Source organism: Jaculus jaculus, chromosome 5, assembly GCF_020740685.1.
Source record: "Jaculus jaculus isolate mJacJac1 chromosome 5, mJacJac1.mat.Y.cur, whole genome shotgun sequence".
Classification (NCBI taxonomy): Eukaryota; Metazoa; Chordata; class Mammalia; order Rodentia; family Dipodidae; genus Jaculus; species Jaculus jaculus.
In genome coordinates, this window is record NC_059106.1 from 5,079,988 (window position 1) to 5,101,434 (window position 21,447).

Sequence of the window (21,447 nt, forward strand, 5' to 3'; positions counted from 1 at the left end):
GGGTCATTAGGATTTGCAGGCAAGCACCTTAACCACTGAACCATTTTTCTAATTTTTTAAAAATTTATTTATTTGAGCCGGGCGTGGTGGCGCACGCCTTTAATTCCAGCACTCGGGAGGCAGAGGTAGGAGGATTGCCATGAGTTCAAGGCCACCCTGAGATGACAGAGTTAATTCCAGGTCAGCCTGGACCAGAGTGAGACACCACCTCGAAAAACAAACACACAAACAAACAAACAAAAATTTATTTGAGAGAGACAGAAAGAGAGAGAGAGAGAAAGACAGACAGACAGACATAGACACAGAGAGAGAACACATACACTAGGGCCTCTAGCCACTGCAAATGAATTCCAGATGCATCTGGCTTTACATGGATACTAGGGAATCAAACTTGCGTCCTGAGGCTTCACAGTCAAGCACCTTAACTACTATCACTTCAGCCCAGAAAAAGACTTCTTTTTGGTTTTTTGAGGTAGGGTTTTGCTCTACCACAGGCTGACCTGTGATAATTCACTATGCAGTCTCAGGCTGGCCTTGAACTCACGACGATCCTCTTACCTCTGCCTCCTGAGTGCTGGGATTAAAGGTGTGCACCACCACGCCCCATTCTCTCTCTCTCCCATTCTTGAGCACATGAGACACACTCGTGGCTTGAGATCTTTGCTTTAGCTATTCCCTTTACCAGGAATGTTCCTGTTTATACGTTCAGCTGGCTTTTCCTTTACTGACAAGTTTTTGCTCAAATGTCATATGCTCAATAAGAACCCTATTAGAAAACATGACTCCCTAATCCAAAATTTCCTTTCACCTGGCTATTTTCTTTACCACTTAGTATTGTAACAACTCTTAACTTTATGCCTTTTTCCCCTGCTAGACTGTAAGATTGAAAAGCTGGGCACGTGGCCCATGCCTGTTTTCACAGCTCGTGGGTGGCTGAGGCAGGAGGATCATGATTTAGACAGCAGCCTGGAATATATTATCAAATTCCAATCCAGCCTAGACTACAAAAGGAGATCCTGTGAAAGAAAAACGGAAAAAAAAAAAAAAAAAGCTGAGGAGGGTAAATTTCTCACTGATGTATTCTCAGCACGGGGTGGGTGCGTAGTAAGTACTTGCAGAATAAGTTGCAGGGTGGAAGTAGGATGATGTGATGGTGGATTTTCATTGTCAGCTTGACTGCATTTGGAATTTTCTAGGATATGTACCTCTGGGTGTGTCTGTGACGGTGTTTGAAGAAAGGGTGACTGAGGAGGGCATATGCACCCTGCATATGGGTGGCACCATGCCACAGACTGGGATCCCAGACTGAATGTTTTTCTACTGCCAATTTCTACTGCTTTGTTGCAGTAGATAATTTGCTGTAGTAAAATGTAGAAATTTAGTTTAGGCAGCTAAGGAGAAAAGGAATGATGGTATTGTCAAAGGTTTTATCTAAGATGGGTAATGAGTTTGTCCCTTAACGTAACCTATGTTCTGATATTTGTGGCTTATTATTATTATTTTTTTTGTTTTTTTGAGGTAGGGTCTCACTCTAGTCCAGGCTGACCTGGAATTCACTCTGTATTCTCAGGGTGGCCTCGAACTCATGGCGATCCTCCTACCTCTGCCTCCCTGAATGCTGGGATGAAAGGCGTGGGCCACCATGGCTGGCGTGGCAGTTGTAATAAAGTCATCATGTACAATGACTGCTACTAGGTTAAGAACAAGGTAGGCTTTTGGTTTTCACCAACAGATAAATATGTAAGCTTGTTTTACATTTGTTTGAAAGTACATTGTTGAAAATAATTACTTAACAGGAAGCTTAGGGCCAAAAGCAGTAATGATAAACTTGGATGAAAACTACCTTACCTTAGAAATACTAAGTGGTATTTAAGCACTAGCTCTGGAGGGCACTTAAACCAGGAAAATTACCCATACAAAAATCACAAAAGTTAGCCTGGAGATGGCTTGGCAGTTAAGGCATTTGCCTGCAAAGCCAAAGGTTTCCGGTTTGATTCTCCAGGACCCAGGTAAGCCAGATACACAAGGAGGCTTATACATCTGGAGTTCATTTACTGTGGCTGAAGGTCCTGGCATACCCATTCTCTCTGCCTCTTTCTCTGTATCAAATAAATAAATAAATAATGTTTTTTAAAAAATCACAAAACTTGTAAAAAACATTAAATACGTGAGAAGGACAGTTGCTTACAGTGTGAGAGCTGAAGGACGGTGTTGCAATGTTCAATCTCAGCTGGCAACACAGGTGTCAGGCTAGTGAAAATCACTTTGCTTTCAAGTAAATGTATGCTGGGAGCACGAATACGCATTATCGGTTAGTGAAATTTGCAAATATGGAATAGTGATGATCACCTGCATAATGCCTGAAACATTGCCTCCAGGGCTCAGTCCAATGTGCAGCTTTGGAACAAATGAGACATGGCAAAAAAAAAAAAAATTAGCAAATAGACGGTTAGTAAACAAATGATGGGATATTGCTGCCAGTCTTCGAAACTTCTGACGAAAGACATGACTTTTGTACTCTTCTAACTTACCGTTTGGATCTGGACCCAGTGCTTCTCACGTGGAAGCCCTTTCTTCCCCTTCCTTCTGCTCCCTCTTCTACCTGACACTTGTGATGTTTTTTAGTTACTGACAGCTTCAGTGGACATTAAATAGGCTCATACTGGTTCTCAAAGATAATAATAATCTTAATATTTGGCACAAGGATGTGAGAAATAATGCTATGTAATTACTATTTTCATTTCAGTTATGTTTTTTTGAGTTTTTTTTCCTGTCATCATTCCATTTGGCCCATCAGTAATTTAACTTATTGCGTATCAAATAAGTTAGTTAAGGGCTGCAAAGATGGTTTAGCGTTTAAGCGCTTGCCTGTGAAGCCTTAGAACCCTGGTTCGAGGCTCAATTCCCCAGGACCCATGTTAGCCAGATGCACAAGGGACCACAAGTGTCTGGAGTTCATTAGCAGTGGCTGGAGGACCTGGCCTGCCCGTACTCCTTCTCTATATGCCTCTTTCTCTGTTGCTCTCAAATAAATAAAATTAACAACAACAACAACAACAAAAATAAGTTAGTTAAAAAAATGTTAATTTAGGGTTGGAGAGATGGCTCCGCAGTTAAGGCGCTTGCCTGCAAAGCCTAATGATTAGGTTCGATGTCTTAGTACTCACGTAAAGCCAGATGCACAAAGCAGGGCATGCATCAGGTTGGTTTGCAGCGGCTAGAGGCTCCAGGGCCCCCATTCTCTCTCTGCTTGCAAATACACTAAAAAAAAAGTTAGCCAGGCATGGTGGCACTTGGGAGGTTGATCGATGTTGAGTGCGCTCCAGAGTGAGACATGACCTCGAAACAGCAGCAGCGAATGGCTAATTTGGGCCAGGGAGAAGGCTTGGTGCTTAAATGCTCTTGCTTGCAAAGAATGCGGGGATTAAGAGGGTGTGCCACCAAGCCTGGCTAATTAGTCACTTTTTTTTTTTTTTGTCTTTCGAGGTAGGGTCTCACTCTAGCTCAGGCTGACCTGGAATTCACTATGTAGCCTCAGGGTAGCCTCGAAGTCGTAGTGATCCTCCTACCTCTGCCTCCCGAGTGCTGGGATTAAAGGCGTGCGCCTCCACGCCCGGCTATTAGTCCCGTTTTTGACACTATTTTTTGAAGAGGTCTTTTCTGATCCGTGTCTTGTTTCTTCCTTCCGCCAGTTATGTTTCTAACAATCCTTTTCAATGTTGGCTCACACAGTTTAGGGCCAATAAGTGGCATAATATCAACATTAAAAAAGCCACTGTTGGTTGTCATTGACGTTTCTTCCTCGCCATGTAACCGAAGTAAAATTTCTAGTGATTTCATTTTATAAGCCCCCCCCCCTTGCTAGCTTTATTCACATTCAGATTCTTTCGCTCAGGCAGAACCACGGGGGAGAAAAATGGGCACTAAAGACTCGGTGGGGAGGATACCTGGGCGAGGGAGCTTCCTTTTTAAAAGGACGAGGAAGGTTCCATCCTGTCGGTGCAGCGTCCAGTCTCGGGCTCCGTTTTCATCCCTGCCCGAGCGGAGCGCCCTCCTTCCATCGGGGAACGTCCGCCCCAGGCCTTCGAGCGGCACCCCGGAACCGTGCGTGCTCACCGGGCCCGTACTCCACCGCCAGCGAGCCGCGGGTGCGGGCTGAGGCCAGCGCCGGGGCCGCGCGCCGCTCCCCGCGCTCCGGGCGACTTCCGCCGCGGCCCGCGCGCCGCTCCCGGGAACCGTCCGCCCGCCGCCCCACGAGCGGTGCAGGGAGGCTTCCGACCACCGCGCCCGAGCGCCAAGGGGCGGGGGCCGGCGGCCGGAGCTCGCCCGGGGGCATCCCCGCCCCCGCCGCCGCCGCCGCCGCGCCTCTGGGCGCACGCGCAGCCGCCTCGGTTCCCTTATTTAGTACGCGATGGCGTCCCTCGCGCCCCACGGTCGTCTTCCCGAAGGCAGCTGTCACCGTGCGCAGCCTGGACGTCCCGGGACCGGCGTCGAGCGGGTCCCCGAGCGCGATGATCCTTAAACGTGGGAACGGTAGCGGTCAGTGTTAACGAGTGAGGAAAAGCGGCCACCGGAAAGGGTCTGACGGGCCGCAGGGGAGGCGAGCCGGGCCTCAGGAAGAGGAAGGCCGGAGCAAGCCGAGGTTTGCCGAAGACCGAGCTCCCGAGCCGCGCGGGGCGGGCGCAGAGGGAGGGCGGGCGAGGCGGACGGGGAGGGGTGCGGCGGAAACTGCCGAGGTTTCCCGAGCGCGGCCGCGGCCGAGTTGCCCGGATGTAGTTGGTGGAGCGGCGGCGGCGGCACCAGCGGCGGCGGCGGCGGCGGCGGCAGGAGGAGGAGGAGCAGAAGGTCCAGGCGGCGGCGGCGGCGGCGGCGGCGGCGGCGGGGGGAGGAGGGGAGGAGGCGGCGGAGCAGGAGGAAGAGGAGGCGGAGGAGGCGGCAGCTCTCGGCGGGGCTAAGCCGGACGCGTCTTCTCGCCCCCCTCCCCCCCGGTTCGCGCTGCCGCCGTGTAGTTGGCGCCGCTGCCCCGGTTGAGTGTGAGCTTGGTGTGGGACGGGAGGGAGATGGCCCGGGAACGCCGGCGTCGGTAACGGGGAGGTGCTGAGAGTCGCCGAAGGGCGCGCCGGGCCCTGGTTACCGGGGCTGCCGCCCGCCCGCCCGCCCGCCACCGCCTGCGCGCCCGCCCGCCCGCCCGCCTCTCGCGGCCGCTCTCCCCCTCCCGACACACACACACAGGCCGGGCATTGATGGTAATGTATGCGAGGAAACAGCAGAGACTCAGTGATGGGTAAATTGTCCTTTCGTTTCGGGCCGGGCCGGGCCGCGGCGGGGCGGGGGCGGGGGGCGGCGGCGGGCTGTTCCTGCTTCTCGGGAGCTGGCCGCGCCGCCATTTTTGTTGTTAACCCCGATCCCATCGCGCTGGCGGGGAGGAGCGGCCGCGGGCGCGGGCGGGCGGGCGGGCGCCGGGGGCCGGGCCGCGCCGCGCTCGTTCGCCCTCCCTCCGTTCCCCCGGGCGCCCTCCCGCCCCCCGGGGGCCGACGCGGCGCGCGCGTGTCGGGGCTCCGCGCTCGTACGTTTGGTCGGGTGCCCGCCGGGAGGGGGTGGCCCGTGCCGGGGTGGGGGGGCCCGACGACGACGACGACGACCCGTGTCCCTGCTCCGCCGCAATGTCTCATGTCACTGCCCTCCTTACTGTTTTTCAGCTGTCACGACCGGAGGGGGGACTCGCAGCCTTACCAGGTACCAGCCCGAGCCCGCGGCGGAGGGATTGCATTGGGCCGGGAGCGGGGGAAGGGAGGGACTGCTTTACTCGAGCACAGGCTTCAGAAGTCGGCGCAGGCCGTGCGGTGCGACGAGCCCGAAGGTAGCACGCCTGGCCCGCTGCAAATGGGGTGTTGGGTTCCAGGGGCGCTCGGAGAAGGCTTATCGACTTATATCTTGAGGGGAAAGTGGAAGTAGCTCAGGCTTTGTAAGGAAAGAATGAGTCGCAGCCAGGAAGACCTGAAGGAACCGATGGGATGTAGCAGTAGGTGACCGCCGAGGCATATTTACTTATTTGTATTGGGAAAGCTGATGTAAAGTAGTGAAAATCAGATGAAAGGCCAAGGCCAAGTGGTTTACAGAGCTTCATCAGTTGGAAACTGATGTCCAACCGATTTTACTTATTTTGGTGCAAATGATAGCCTGGCAAGTGAAAGAGTCTTATTTTTACTTTTTGCTTCCATAAAAATTTAAATCTTTGGCTAATGGGGTGATTCTGTCTAATGTAAGTGGTTTGGATACCTTGGTTCTTTTTTGTTAACTGCACTTTTTGCATGTGAAGGTTTTAAAAATTTGTGGTAGACAACGGGCTCAGGAACAGTTGGTAGTATCAGGACAACTGAAGTAAATACGCATCTAATCACTTCAAGGATAACAGAACGGGTCCCCCTCACTACCAATCCACCCACCTTTCTCTTCTGAGACAGGATGTCTAGAGTCCAGGCTGGTCTCAAATGTATGATTCTCCTGCCTCAGTCTCTCTTGTGCCAGGGTTACAGTCAGTAACCATCAGTCTGAGAAGAAATGAAGCCCATTCTAAGCTGATAGTTGAATTGTATTACTGTGTAGCATGAGCTGTTTTAAGGACCAGTTAAGAACATGAATTCTCCCATGGCAAAAGATTGCCTGTTACGTTTTTACATGTGGAAGATTATTGAATCTGCCTCCCAAATATCAGTTGTAAATAACTGGTGTATCATATTCATCTTAAATATGTAGAATAAAACTGTGCTCTTAATTCAGGGCATTTCATTGAATTGAAGGATGCTTCCTTAGAAACATTGTTCATGTATGCATTTTTTGTTTGTTTTTCCCTGAGGGTTTCACTGTACCTCAGGCTGATCTAGATAGAACTTACTCTGTAGTCCCAGGCTGGCCTCAGTCTCACAACTGTCCTCCTACCTCTGCCTCCCACTGTTGGAGGCACAACCAGACTCATGTATGTATTTTGGCCAATAGTTTTATAGCTTAACATTATTTCTCATGCCTTTAAGAATTGCTAAGTTACATCTTAAATGCTTTATTTGAATCAAAGATATTGAAAAACGTAACATCTTTAAAAAAAATAGGGGCCCAAAAACATGCTTATTTATACTTGTGCCTGTGGTCAGCAGTGGAGAAGTACGCTCTAGTAGTGTTATCCTTTTAGGTTTTGTAAGTATGTGTGGTGCTGAGGCCCCGTCTTTTTAAAAATAATTTATTGTTATTTATTTATTTGAGTGAGAGAGAAGGAAAATGGGCACACCAGGGCTTCCAGCCACTGCAAACAGACTCTAGATGCATGTGCCACCTTGGCTTATGTGGGTCCTGGGGAACTGAAGTCTGTTGGCTTTGTAGGCAAGCCCCTTAACCACTAAGCCATGTGTCCAGCCCCTCTGTGTTTTTTTTACATTAGGCTTTCAAAAATTTTTTTGATTCACAGAAAATGTATTTGAGAGAAGCTGTTCCCCTGGATTTTTGATTTTTTTCTTTTTGGTTACACTTGGTAACAGGAGTTGGGCAGGTAACTCTTAAGCGTCTGAATCCTGTTTGCATAGGGTCAAAACTGAAATGATATTTTAATTTACTGATATAAATTCATAAAACTAAGTGAAGTTATATTCCAAAACATGTAACTTAAACTTTAGGGAGTTGATTTTAAAGGTTTAATTTTTTTCTATCTTTGGGGGGGTGATGTTTTTCAGGCACTTAAATATTCATCAAAGAGTCACCCCAGTAGTGGTGATCACAGACATGAAAAGATGCGAGACGCCGCAGATCCTTCACCACCAAATAAAATGTTGCGGAGATCTGATAGCCCTGAAAACAAATACAGTGACAGCACAGGCCACAATAAGGCCAAAAATGTGCATACTCACAGAGTTAGAGAGAGGGAAGGTGGTGAGTAGCTTTCTTTTTATCTTTAGCATGTATTTGGCTTTACAGTAGGTCTCTATAAAATAATGTATGCAAGGTTTTCTGTATGAGAAAGCTGCTGTGTGTGTGTGTGTGTCATCAATTTTGTACCTTTTTTTCATTCGTGAGTTACTGCAGGGAAATGATATTAACAAAAGCGTAAACTCTAGCGTCTAGTAGAAGGGAATGCATTTGTGGGTACAGTTCATTAAATGTTTACTAATTATGAGAGAGATGTTAGACATCTCTCTCTAGAAACTTTTGTTTTTTAGGTAAAGATTTCAGTTTGAGATCATTGTTTCAGATTATTTCCTAAGGGGTTCAAATCTTACCTAATTGTAATGATAAATTACATATTTAAAAATAAGAGATTGTCTGTAGAGCCTTGTTAATGTAACATAGTTTCATTGAGTTGCTCAACTTTTTAAGTTAGCTTCTGGTTTTTTTTTTTTGTTGTTGTTTTGTTTTTTTTTTTTGAGTCAGCCTCTTGTAGCCTAGGCTGGTCTCAAACTTGCTGTGTAGCTGAAGATGATTACATTGATCTCATTTTGTTTCCACAGTGCTGATAATCCTTCAGGGATTACCTTACGCTCTTTGTTGTACGGCTGAAAACTAAGTTAAATAAATTTATTAAAATAACATTTCATTTTTAAAGCCTACATTAAGGGCTAGAGAGATGGCTTAGTAGTGGTTAAGGCACTTGCCTGCAAAGCCAAAGGACCCAGGTTCTGTTCCCCAGGACCCATGTAAATCAGATGCACAAGGTGGCGCATGTGCCTAGAGTTGATTTGCAGCAGCTGAAGGCCCTGGCACGCCCATCCCCCTTTGCTCTAGCTTTCAAATAAATGAAATCTACATGAAGGAATAAACTAATTTCACCAAGGTAATTAAAACGTGCGTTCTTCCATTATAAGATCTCAGATTGTTTAAGTAGCTGTTAAGCATTTGAGTTACACAATGTAAGTTGAAAGCCTAAAGGAATCCTGGGTAGAATATCATGTGGCTTTTGTCTTCTCCTGATAACAAGCTGCTCACTGTCTTTGCTAACTTTTAGAAGATAGTTTGTGTCTTCTGTTTTATTACTTTTATCTGATTTTGATTTTGCTTCTTAGGATAGAATCAGCTAAACTCAGTGTGATCATATATTGAGAAACATTGGCTGCTACATAATTTCTTTCTTTTTTCTTCGAGGTAGGGTCTCACTCTAGCCTGAGCTGACCTGGAATTCACTCTGTAGTCTCAGTGTGTCCTCGAATTCATGGCGATCCTCCTACCTCTGCCTCCCGAGTGCTGGGATAAAAGGCGTGTGCCACCATGCCCGGCTCCTACATAATTTCTTGGTTGAGGATATTATTATTGGTCAGAAGATTGCATTGGGATGGAATGATTTGTATAATTGGATGGGAGGAAATAGTTCTCTGTTCAATATATCTATAGCTTTGTGCTACTTACACAGCTAATCCACGTTTGTAAAAGTTGCAGGTAGGTTTGGTTATTAAAGTGCTAAAAGCCCTTGGGTAGTAAAAATATTAATATTTTCAATTTTATGTATGAATTTCTTGAATTAGATATAACCTTAGGTAGTACTGTTGATGGATCATTCTTAAAGTGGATTTAATTCCAAGTGCTAGCTGCAGTGTATTTTCTTTCTCTGAACCATTTTGGAGACTGTGATAGAGTGGGATTATAGCAATTTACCCTGCAAATAGGCTTTTACATTCTCACTGTTAACAGGTTGACTTCATCAGACCTGGGAAAAAGTTATGCTAGACACTCAAGGAAACTTGAGCAAATGCACTGCAGGTGCAATAGTCCATCCAAAATCCCGTTGCTTATTTATTCAATATTGGCCTCATAGTACTGTTACTCCTGGACTCAGGCTAAATTGGCATCTTTGGCTTTGAAGTATTCTTAAAACACTGCCTCTTGAGAGCAAGTGATGGTTTAACTGCATGCTTTTTTCTGTTTTTCTTAACTTTGCTTTTCATTTTCCCTTCATATGTGGATTTATTGGGCTTTTAATTTTCTTTTTCTTTGTACTTGCTGATATTACTTACTTTTCTGATTTAGTAACTTATGAATTAGGCCCCGCCTTTTTTAAAATTTGTTTTTAAGAAGGTTATACTATTATACCCCTCTTTCTTCCTATAGGCCCCACTTGTTAATTTGCTTTCTAGCTGCTTATCTGTCTTGTTCTGGAACCTGATCCTGTAACTCCATTTTTGCTATACTGTTTTCTCCAGTGAAGGAGTGATATCATAAAATGTGGTACCTCTATTCTAGAGTTTGGAGTTCATCTTTGAAGTTAATTCTGTGTTTTTGTGTATACAAACATATATCTAATTTATTTACTTAGTTTTGTATTTTATTTATTTGAGAGAAAGAGGCAGAGAGAGATGGGGCACACCAGGGTCTCCAGCCACTCCACACAAACTCCAGGTGCCTGTGCCACCTTGTGCATCTGGCTTATGTGGTCACTGGAAAATCAAACCCAGGTGCCTCAACTGCTAAGCCATCTCTCCAGGCTTATTGATTGTTTTCACGTTCTTGCTATGTGGCTCAGGCTGGTTTTGAATTAGTATGTATGTTTTTGTTGTTGTTGTTTTGTTTTTTGTTTTTTTGAGGTAGGGCTTCACAATTTGTAGTATTTCTCTTGTGAGTTGTGATGCAGAATAATGATTCCTAGTTAGTACTTAGATGATTAGTCATTGAAATATTTTTCTTATTAGTAGTAGTGTGTGCAACCAAGTGTATTGTTTTATTACAGCTATTATATGTTCCCTTGGATTTGCTTATTTATGAGAAATGGAGACAGAAACACCGAGTGAGTGTGGGCATGCCAGGGGTTCCTGCTGCTGAACGTGCACTCCAGACTCATGTGCCACTTTGTGCATCTGGCTTTATGTGGGTGCAAGGGAATTGAATTTGGGCTGTCAGGCTTTGCAAGCAAGTGCCTTAAATTGCTGAGCCATCTCACCAGCCCATTCCCTTGGGTTTTTTTAAATCTCTAAATATGAATTCAAATATATGTAAATAAATAAATGCAGATTGCAAGCTTTTATGGACAATTATTGGAGTTGGATAATATGTGCTATAAAATAACTGTAAGAGTAGTTCCTACATTGTTCATTGAACTTCAATTTGTTTGTTTGTTTGTTTGTTTGTTTTCAAAGATAGGGTCTTTCTTTAGCCCAGGCTGACCTGGAATTCACTGTGTAGTCTCAGGGAGAACTTGAACTCACAGTGATCCACTCACCTCTGCCTTCCAAGTGCTGGGAGTAAAGGTATTCGCCTCCCTGCCCCTAACCTGAGTTTTTTTTTGCTTTGTTTTGTTTTTTGAGGTAGGGTCTCACTCTGGCCCAGGCTGACCTGGAATTAACTATGTAGTCTCAGGGTATTCTCGAACTCACGGCAATCCTCATACTTTTGCCTCCCAAGTGCACCACCACGCCTGGCCCACCTGACTTTTCTTAAGGCTGCTTCTCTCTTTAGTTCAGGCTGGCCTTGACTCACAGTGATCCCTTACCTCAGCCTCCAGAGTACTAGGGTTAGGCTCAGATTTCTTCATTTTAAAGTTGTTTTTTCATTTTGTTTTTTTGAGGTAGGGTCTCACTCTAGCTCAGGCTGACCTGGAATTCACTATGTAGTCTCAGGGTGGCCTTGGACTCATGGTGATCCTTACAGTGTGCCATGACTTGTAACTTGAATTTACAAAGTGTTAAACAAGTGTGAAATTTGTACAGTGTGTTTGTTTTCCTTAGGCTTAGGCTTTGCAGATATTACACTACACTTGCTTTCCTTCTTGGCATCTTGAGTTTTTCTGAAAAATACCAGGAAGGATAAAAATAGACTGTAAGAAGGCAGAGATTTAAGCCAGGCATGGTGGCAAAAGCCTATAATTATAGTACTTGAGTGGCTGAGGCAGGAGGATGGCCAGTTGCAATCAAACCTTCTTTTTTTTTTTAATAATTTATTTGGGAGAGGCAGAGATAGACAGGCATAGTGTGGGCGCACCAGAACATCCTGCCACTGCACATGCCACTTGTGCATCTTTGCCTGTGTGATGGGCAATCAAACCCCGTGTGTTAGGCTTTGCAAGCAACCACCTTTAACCATTGAGCCAACTCTCGAGCCCACCACACAAGGAATAGACGTGTTATATAACGAGACTCTCTAAACATCCCCAAAAGATGGGAGGGTTAAGGGAGATTTTTTGTTTTAAGTCCCAAAAGCACTCCTATTAAGATAATGATACAATCTGACATGTACAGTTTCCAGGGAGATTTTTATTAAAGTGACTGTAGATTATTCTAAGTTAAAGATTATGTGAATTCATAACTTATTTCATCAAGAAACCTTTCATTTTTATGTATTCTGATTTCTAAACATAATAGATGACAGCTATACATTTAAAAGTAACCCAAAGCAAAATTCACAAGGTAAAATCATGTATGTAAGTATGTTTTTTTAAGAGTCACCTGTCACCTAGACCTCTTAAATATGAACACATATTTATACTTGCATGAATTTTTACTGTTTTAAGACAGCATCTCTGTATCCCTGGCTGTCCTCAAAATCACCGTTTTCCTCTCTCAGCCTTCCAAGTGCTAGAGTTAGACGAGTGCTCCACCACTGATGGGTCTGTTCTTGTTGTTCGTAAAATGTATAAATAATTTTACCAGCATCTCAAGAATAACTTACAGATGATCTTAGGAATGAGGGGGTGGTATCTTTCTAGGGGTTCTTTAAACTTTCCTCATAACCACAGTCAGTCTCTTGGGGGATATCTGCCCCCTATCTCCCATTTCTCCGGTAAGAGGTAGTGTAAAAAAAAATGTGAGCTGGGAAGATGTCTCAGTTGGCAAAGTGTGTGCCTTGCAAGCACTTACTGATTTTTTTGTTTTTGCAAGGTAGGTTCTTGCTGTAGCCCAGGCTGACCTGGAACTCACTCTGTAATCCCAGGGTGTCCTCAAACTCAAAGCAATACTCCTACCTCTGCCTCCCAAGTACTGGGATCAAAGGTGTGCATCACAATACCTGGCTCATTTGGGTATATTGAGAGCTGATATGTTAACATTTATATACTTGGTTGTAAACTTTACTTTTATTTTCTTAACATCATTATTTTACTTACCTTAGTGATTATGTCCTGCCTAGTAATTGTACCATGTCAAAGCCAGGATATAGACATTAGTACAGTTGATGTGTGCTGGTGAGGTTGTTCTTGAACCCTCTTCCTCTTTCCTGCATTTCCCAAATACTGGTTCATAACAGCAGTCTTGTATTGAATTTTTACCTTAGTTTTTTTTTTTTTTTAATTTCATTTGCTAGTATAGAGCGAGAAAGAGAGGATGAGAATTAACTCTTGAGGTTTCTTTATTTTAGAAAACTGTGTGTGCATGTCATTGTGCATGTCCGCTGCGATACTTGACCCCAGTCTTTTCTCTTACAGCTTCTCATCAGCACCTCACTTCAACATAGATAGTATGTGTAGAGAATTAGTTACATGTCATGTATGGTTTAATGTTTTTTCTTTATTACAGTGAAAGTGTTTTGGTTTAATCCAGCACTCTGGGGGGTTAGGGTGGCACACACCTTTAATTCTAGCACTTGAAAGGCCTGGGCTTTTCAAGTTTTCAGTTTCAGGTCAGCCCGGGCTAGAGTGAGACCTCCAAAAAGCAAACTAAGTACTTTGGAATGGTTCGCTTTGGCCATTTAAGACAGTCTTAATTGAACTGTTGTCTACTTTGCTGGATAAGCACTTTTTGTTGTAGCGTACTTAGGGTGATTTGGTTTATAATTGTTGTTTTTGCTGTTAGAATCTGTGAGTTGTTTTCTGTGGAGCAGAACTGGTTGTGGAGGGTTAGCACTGGCTTATGGTAGAGCAAAGATGACGGTGAGCTGGAGCATTGGGACACTGCTGAGTGTGGGGACGCTGATTCTCAGTCACTACAATCCAAGGCAGGTATTTTGTGCCTTATATTTCATGAACAGTCGATTTTTTAGGGGGTTTATTTGATACTTGATAATTTTCAAAGCCCTTGTATGTTTTTCGTCTGATCTTTTTTTTTTTTTAATTTTATTTATTTGAGAGCGACAGACACAGAAAGACAGATAAAGGGAGAGAGAGAATGAGCGCGCCAGGGCTTCCAGCCTCTGCAAACGAACTCCAGACGCATGCGCCCCCTTGTGCATCTGGCTAACGTGGGACCTGGGGAACCGAGCCTCGAACTGGGGTCCTTAGGCTTCACAGGCAAGCGCTTAACCGCTAAGCCATCTCTCCAGCCCTCGTCTGATCTTTTGAAATAGATCAATAAACCTTGTTCCTGATTAACATCTTTTAGTTTACTAACTTAAAATGTAACAGGAAAGCTAGTGTTTTAACTATACTGTGTGTGTGCACAGAGTCTCGCTCTAGTCCAAGCTGACCTGGTACTCAGGACCCTGTAGCCTCAGGCTGGTCTCAACTCATGGCTATCCTCCTTCCTCAGCTTCCTGAGTGCTGGAATAAAAGACAGGCGCCACCAAAACTGGCACATAATTTTTTTCTACTTAAATTTTTTTAAAAAAATTCTTATTTATTTATTTGAGAGTGACAGAGAGAGAGAGAGAGAGAGAGGTTGAGAATGGGTGCACCAGGGCCTCCAGCCACTGCAAAAGAACTCCAGATACATGTGCCCCCTTGTGCATCTGGCTAATGTAGGTTCTGGGGAATTGAGCCTTGAACTGGGGTCCTTAGGCTTCACAGGCCAGTGCTTAAGCCATCTCTCCAGCCCTATTTCTGCTTTTATTGTATGTATATCAAGTGCAGTCACTTCTCAATACTTAGAATATGATCATTTTAGTTCTTGATACTATCTTCTACCATGAATGTATAAGATTCCCCTGAATGGTTTCTTCCTTTTTGCTCCATATACTTCTTTCTCCACACAGTAGCCACAGTGATCCTGTTAAAATGCTGTCAGCTCACATCACTGAGGCGTCACTTACAAGTTATTTAAAGGTCCTGTTTGTTTAGTTTCTCAGCTTTTGTTTCGCCTCCTCAGCCACTCTCCCCCTGTTTGCACTCCTTTTCATGCTGGCCCTGAAACAAAAAATTGTTCATGCCTTGAGGGTTCTACACATGTCCCCCTTCTGGGATGATCTTTTTGTATGTTCTCCTGGAATATACTTTTGCTTCCCTTCAAGAAACCTTCCCTGCCCTTTTCCCTTTTAACTGTTACTTATCATTGTTCTCTGTCTTTTTTCTTTTCCTTCATTTTCTTTTCGTTATACGTGTGTGTAAAATGTATGCATCTTACATGGCACATACACAGGGGCCAGAGGAGGACGCTGAATGTCTGCTAATTGTCTTCCACTTTTTCCCCCCAAGTATATTTATGTGTTTGAGAGAGAGAATGGGCATGTCAAGGCTCTTTCCACTGCAAATGAACTCTAGGCACATGTGCCTCTCTGTGCATCAGACTTCACAGAGGTTTTGGGGAATTGAGCCTTGGGCCAGCAGGTTTTGCTATAGCAGCGCCTTCCACTGAGCTATCTTTGCTGTTTCCACTTTCTTTTCTTGAGACAGTCTTTCACTGTACCTGGAACTTGCCTTTTGACCAGTACGCATCAACAATTCTGTCTTCACCCCCCTTAGCCCTGGGATTACAAGTACTTGTGCAGCACACTCTGTTACTGCTGAGCCTCTCCCAGGTACCCTTTTCCATGTTTTCTTTCTTTTTAAACCTTTTGTAACCTGATGCTTGTTACACTTATTCTGCTATAACAAGATATGTGTTATTGAAACAGTTACTCTGCTATAACATGTCATGGGTTCTTAAAAGCCATCAGGTTTGCAACATTGCATAACAGGTTACAGTGGAAGAGGAATTCAGGAGCAAAGTACTCAAAAAATAATTGAGTAACAAATTCGTAAAAGAAGAACCTGATTAAAACTGTAGCATGTTTATATATTTACTAGCTAAGAAGTACTTTAACATTATAATAAATGTCACTTTATCTTGATAGTCTTGATATTTTCTTGTGAGCATCCATTGGCAGGGTTCTGTAGCTTGTGAGTTAATATCAAATGATGGATGGAGGATTATCTGAAATCAGATGAACAGTTGTAATACTGAATGTTGATGACTCAAGTTATCTGAAGAACTGGTAGATGTTTGAATTTCTGTGCCATTTTATTCAGCTGGGTGCAGCTGGTATTTCTGAAACGTGAAATTGTGCAGAGGTGCAAGTGAAAATTTGTCATTCCTTGAAATACCAAGTATTTGAAAAAGTGTATGCTGCTTTTTAAAATTTTTTTCAATATTTTATTTGTTAGAGGGAGAGAATGGGTGAACCAGTGCCTCTGAGCCACTGCCAATGAACTCCAAAAGCATGTATTACTATGTGCGTCTGGCTTACTTTGGTTCTGGGGAGTTGACAATGCATCCTTACACTTTGCAGGCAAGCGGCTTAACCTCTAAGCCATCTCTCCAGCCCAGATCTGTGCTTTTCAAACTGTTAAAACAAAACTGTCTGTTTCCACTGTTGTCTGCTGGCGTCCTGTAGGGTATAAGCTCCACCAGAGTAGTAATGAGTAGTGAATTCCGTCTGCCGTGTGTCTTCCTGTCTAGAACAGTGCCCACAATTTTATGGCACTTCAAGAAGTACATAGATGAAAAATGTTGAGATTGTTAGTATATCCGGTAGTTAGCATCTCTTGCCACAAATTCTAGATGCGTGTACCACTTTGTGCATCTATCTGGCTTTATATAGGGACTGATGAGTTGAACCTAGACCTGCAGGCTTTATATAGCCCAGGCTGGTCTTGGACTCATGGTAATCCTCCTGTCTCCACCTGCATTTTTATTTTATTTATTTATGAGAGAAAGAGGCGGATATAGAGAGATAATGGACAAGCCTGGGCCTTCAGTCACTGCAGATGAACCCCAGACACGAGTACCATTTTATGCATCTGGCTTACGTGGGTCCTGGGAAATCAAACCTGGGTCCTTTGGCTTTGCAGGCCACTGTCTGCTAAGCTGTCTCCCTCTGCTTGAATTTTATATGCTGTGCACTCCTGAGAAATAGGAATTAGTATCAAGTCATATCTGCTTGGTTCTAACTGCTTCTCTTGAGTTAAAAAGCAAATTGTGAGTAGTTTGGCATTCAAGAGCTATTTGAGGGAAGCTGCAGAAACACTGGGTGGATATCGATCCATATCTAGAACTTGTCATTCACCAACTTTGGGGATGTGGGTGTTTACAAAAAAGGTAAGTGTAGAGAAATGGTAACTGGCTGCTTCATGTGACAGCTTACTTGTCTTCATCTGAATTACCCTGAAATCTTACGTAGGGTATAGAGCCTTGAAAACAGAATTTTAAATAAATAAAATTCTTAATTTATAATACAATTTATAAACTGCAGCTCATAGGAGGAACACTGAGGGGCTGTGGAGATTACTAATTGGTCAAAGGTGTGTGTTTGCAAATCCTGCTGGCCTGGATTCAGTTCCTCAGCCCTCAAATGAAGCAGGTGCAAGAAGTAGTAGTGCTGGCATCTAGCATTCATTTGCAGTGGCAGGAGGCTCTGGAGGACTCATACACACATGCAAATAAGTAGTTTGTATTAGGTAGGGTCTCCTCTAGCCCAGACCGACCTTGAATCCACAGCAGTCTTCCTTCCTCGGCCCCCCAAGTGCTGAGATTAAAGGTGTGTGCCACCAAGTTCAGTGCACATAAAATAAATACTTAAAACAGGAAGAAACTCTGAAATTTACCTCGTTAGGAATCTGGACATTAGAATGATGTTTGTCAGGTCATGTGTTAATGTGTAGTTTTAAACTTTAAGGAATTGTCTTCTGGATTTTCTTACGGGATTTATGGATAGTATTATGATTTGTCTGCACATTAGGTAGCCAGCTGACTGTCTTGTGTTGAAGGCATCCATTGTCTAGTTATCATATTTATAAGTAGATATATCCATTGGGATGGGTATCTCCTTCTATCTGCACTTCTATTCCAACTTACTCTCTTTTGTTCTTAAATCTTAAACCTGTCTTGGCCCTCCCACATGTTTGGATTGATGTGTGCCACCATAACTGGTCTCTGCACCTTTTGTGCTTCTGACTCTTCTCTTTAAAATTCCTGACCTATGCTTTGCTTCTATTTTAAATAGTAGTTACTTAGATGGTTTTTCTATGCACTTTATGGGACAGTACTTTGGTGTGTTCTTCAGAACACCAATTATATTTAAAACATGTTCGTTTCATCTACTGTTTAGCTTTTTTTTAAGATAGGAGAGAGAGAATTGCCAGTGTGTGCCACCTAGTGGTCATGTGCAACCTTTCACTTGCCTCACCTGGCTAAGGGGGTTGTCTGGAGAGTAGAACACGGGTCCTTGGGCTTCTCAGGAAGGCCCTTGACCGCTAAGCCATCTCTCCAGCCCAACTGTTGTATTTTTGATGTTCTGCTTTTAATTTTAATTTATTTTAATTAATTTTGTTTTTTTGAGGTAGGGTCTCACTCTAGCTCAGGCTGACCTGGAATTCACTATGTAGTCTCAGGGTGGCTTTGAACTCACGGTGATCCTCCTACCTCTGCCTCCCGAGTGCTGGGATTGAAGGTGTGTGTCACGACACGTGGCTTGCTTTTAATTTTTATAGTAGCTTGTATTTTTATGAATCTGATTAATTAGACTAACCAGGAAAGTTGTAATTGTAGTTGTTTTTGGTGCATCTCTTCTGTTACTGTTTCTCAGATGTCTGCCATCACCACTCACTGCAGGAGCCTATTGAGTGCTTGAAATGTGGCTAGTGCAACTACAAAACTCCTGACCAGCCCTGACTGACCTGAAACTTACTTCAGCCTAGACTGGCCTCAAACTCAAACAGTCCTTACTTTAGATAATTGCATTGCCCCTTTAAAAATGGTTCTAGGGAACTGGGCATGGTGGTACATGCCTTTAATCCCAGTACTTAGGGATCACTGTGAGTTAAGGGCCAGCCTGAGACTGCATAGTGAATTCCAGGTTAGCCTGGGCTACAGTGAGACCCTACCTCAGAAAACCAAAACGAAAAAAGAAGGTACTAGGCGTTGAACCCATGCACTATCCTCAACCCTTGTACTTGCTATTAAATAACTTAACTGGAAGTTTAGGATAGAGATGGAAATGGATTACAGCTCTTTGGTTGTCCTTAACTGCAACTTGTTGGAAGGTGGCTGTGCTCTGCTTGATGCTCTTAGATGACGTGTAGACCCCAGTCATGCTGCATGTTGAGAACAGATTGCGCTTCGGTGGTTTGGATATAAAATGTCCCCGATAGCTTCATCTGTTTTAATGCTTCATCCTCAGCTGGTGTCACTGTTTCACAGGGTTGTGGAACCTTTGGGAGGTGGAACCTTTGGGAGGTGGAGCCTTGCTGGAGGAAGTGTGTCACTAGAGCTGGGCATTGATTGTTATATCCCAGCCCTGCTTGCCATGTTCTTTCTACTCCTTCCCTGCTGATGTGATGCCAGCTGAGCACTCCTGCTACGTTTTCCTCATCACGATGAAACTTCCCCCTGAAACTGTAAGCTGAAATTAAACCCTTTTCTTTCCATAAGTTGATGTTGGTTGGGTATTTTATCCCAGCAACAAGAAAGTGACTGATACACTGTACTTGACTCCAACACCTTTCTGTGTTATCCCGGTACGTGGCCTGCTCAGCTAGCCTGAGTTGGTCTTCTCCATGTGTCAGAGATCTGGGCTGAGGGTGAGGTGACCAGGAGGTTAAACACAGGCTGGGCTCAGGAGGGTCCTTAACTCTGGGACTGATGGTAGTCCTACCAGATACCTGCTTCTGTCTTTTCCAAGCTTCTCTTTTCTCAGTCACCCTTTATCTATAATGCAGTCATGCCGAACTACTGTGAAGTATACTTTCTTTTCCTTTATATGTGTTTCCATAGACTAACTAAAATGTCCCATGTCCATTCCTTCCCCACTTTGGTTTTTTTTTGGGGGGGGGCACGCAAACCTCTTATTCCACAGTCAACTTTTTTCTATGTTTGGTAGGAAGCCTTTCTTTAACCTGTCTGTATTCTCCATTACTTTTTTTTTTTTTTTTTTAAATTTTATTTGTGAGTAGGGAGAGTATGGGCACACTAGGGCTTCTTGCCAGTTTAAATGAAATTCTAGATGCACATGCCTCTTCATGCATCTGACTTTACCTGAGTACTGGGGAATCACACTCAGGCCTTAACTACTTAGTCATCTTCCCAGCCCATAAGTCTTTTATAGTGGGTTATGATTATTTATGTATACAGTTTGCATGCTACTCTTTGGTTGGTAGAGGTTATTTACAATATAAATACAGATGCTCAGTACCATTTGAATTACTCAGAAACTGATGAGTAGCAGTAACCCTAATCAATTTCACTCAGTTTTTTTTAAAAAATTAATTTATTTGTAAGCAGGGAGAGATAGGCAGAGAGTATGGGCGCTGCAGCTGCTGACTCCAGATATTTGTACCACTTGTACATCTGGCTTTACGTGGATACTGGGGAATCACATTCTGGTCATTAGACTTTGCAGACACATGCCCTAACTTCTGAGCAACCTCTCCACTCCTGTTAGTTTAAGTAAAAAATAATGAATATTGATTATTCTAGATTCCTGTATTGCTTGAGTTGAAGTTGTTTTTGTACTGTTTAATCAGACTTTCTGAAAGCTGTGTAGGCCAGGCCTAGGGGCAAATGTTTATAATCCTAGCATCTGTAAGCCCAAGGATCAAGAGGTTAACACCATGCTGGCTATACATGGGCCAGTGGTGGCAGGGCCAGCTTGGGTTAGTGAAACACTGTGCAAAAAGTCATAAAAGGGGGGGAAAAGAAAAATATGCAGACTGTTAGCATATATTTTTTAGAAATTGCATATATAATTCATGTTAATTTGTTTAGCTAGTGTTATTGTTCCTTTATACTATCAGATTTAGTAATTAAGTTGAGCATTTAAAAGTTTGCACTTTAAATTTTTACTGGTTTTAAGAGAGGTTGTCTCTAGCCCAAGCGGGCATTTAACTCATGGTGTGCCCCAGCTGGCCTCAAATAGTAGTGCTCTTGCCTCATACTGAAGCACTAGAATTCCAGGAGACGTATAGTGCTGCCGTATCTGGATGACACATGGTCTCTGTCTATATCTTTTGGGATATCATTCATGGATGTGGCCCAGGATGGCCTTGAATGCATTACCGTCTTCTGACTCAGCTTAATTATTTCGAGATTGCAGGTGTGAATCACCTCGCCTAGCTTCTTTTTATTTTAGACTGGATTTTGTTGGTTATCTCTGACTGACCCTGCTACTCACTGCAGCCCAGGCTGGCCTCAAGATTGTAACAATCCAATCAGCCTCCCACTGCTGGAGTCACAAATGTGTGCCTACACCTAGCTTAGATTGAGCTTTTAACTATTTTTTTTGTTTACTATTTTCCTAAATGATTATTTCTCAAACCCTCTTGAAGCACCACTGGTTGAAGATTAAGGTTGTATTAATAGTGTA

The 21,447-nt window shown here is 43.8% G+C and overlaps 1 protein-coding gene across 10 annotated transcripts in view; it reads left to right on the forward strand.

Moving 5' to 3' along the window:
- Positions 1–4,426: 4,426 nt before the first annotated feature.
- The window catches only part of Wac (WW domain containing adaptor with coiled-coil), a 73,496-nt gene continuing 56,475 nt past the window's right edge, over positions 4,427–21,447 (forward strand). For 4 of the 10 annotated variants that reach the window (XM_045149454.1, XM_045149455.1, XM_045149456.1 and 1 more), the window contains exons 1-3: positions 5,187–5,284; positions 5,700–5,736; positions 7,704–7,917. In XM_045149454.1, coding sequence (XP_045005389.1) covers positions 5,244–5,284; positions 5,700–5,736; positions 7,704–7,917 — 292 coding nt within the window. In that variant the 5' untranslated portion in view covers positions 5,187–5,243. Of the gene's footprint in view, positions 4,643–5,186; positions 5,285–5,699; positions 5,737–7,703; positions 7,918–21,447 lie in introns of those variants that run through there. The other 6 variants (XM_045149457.1, XM_045149463.1, XM_045149459.1 and 3 more) reach the window with 5 other exon arrangements.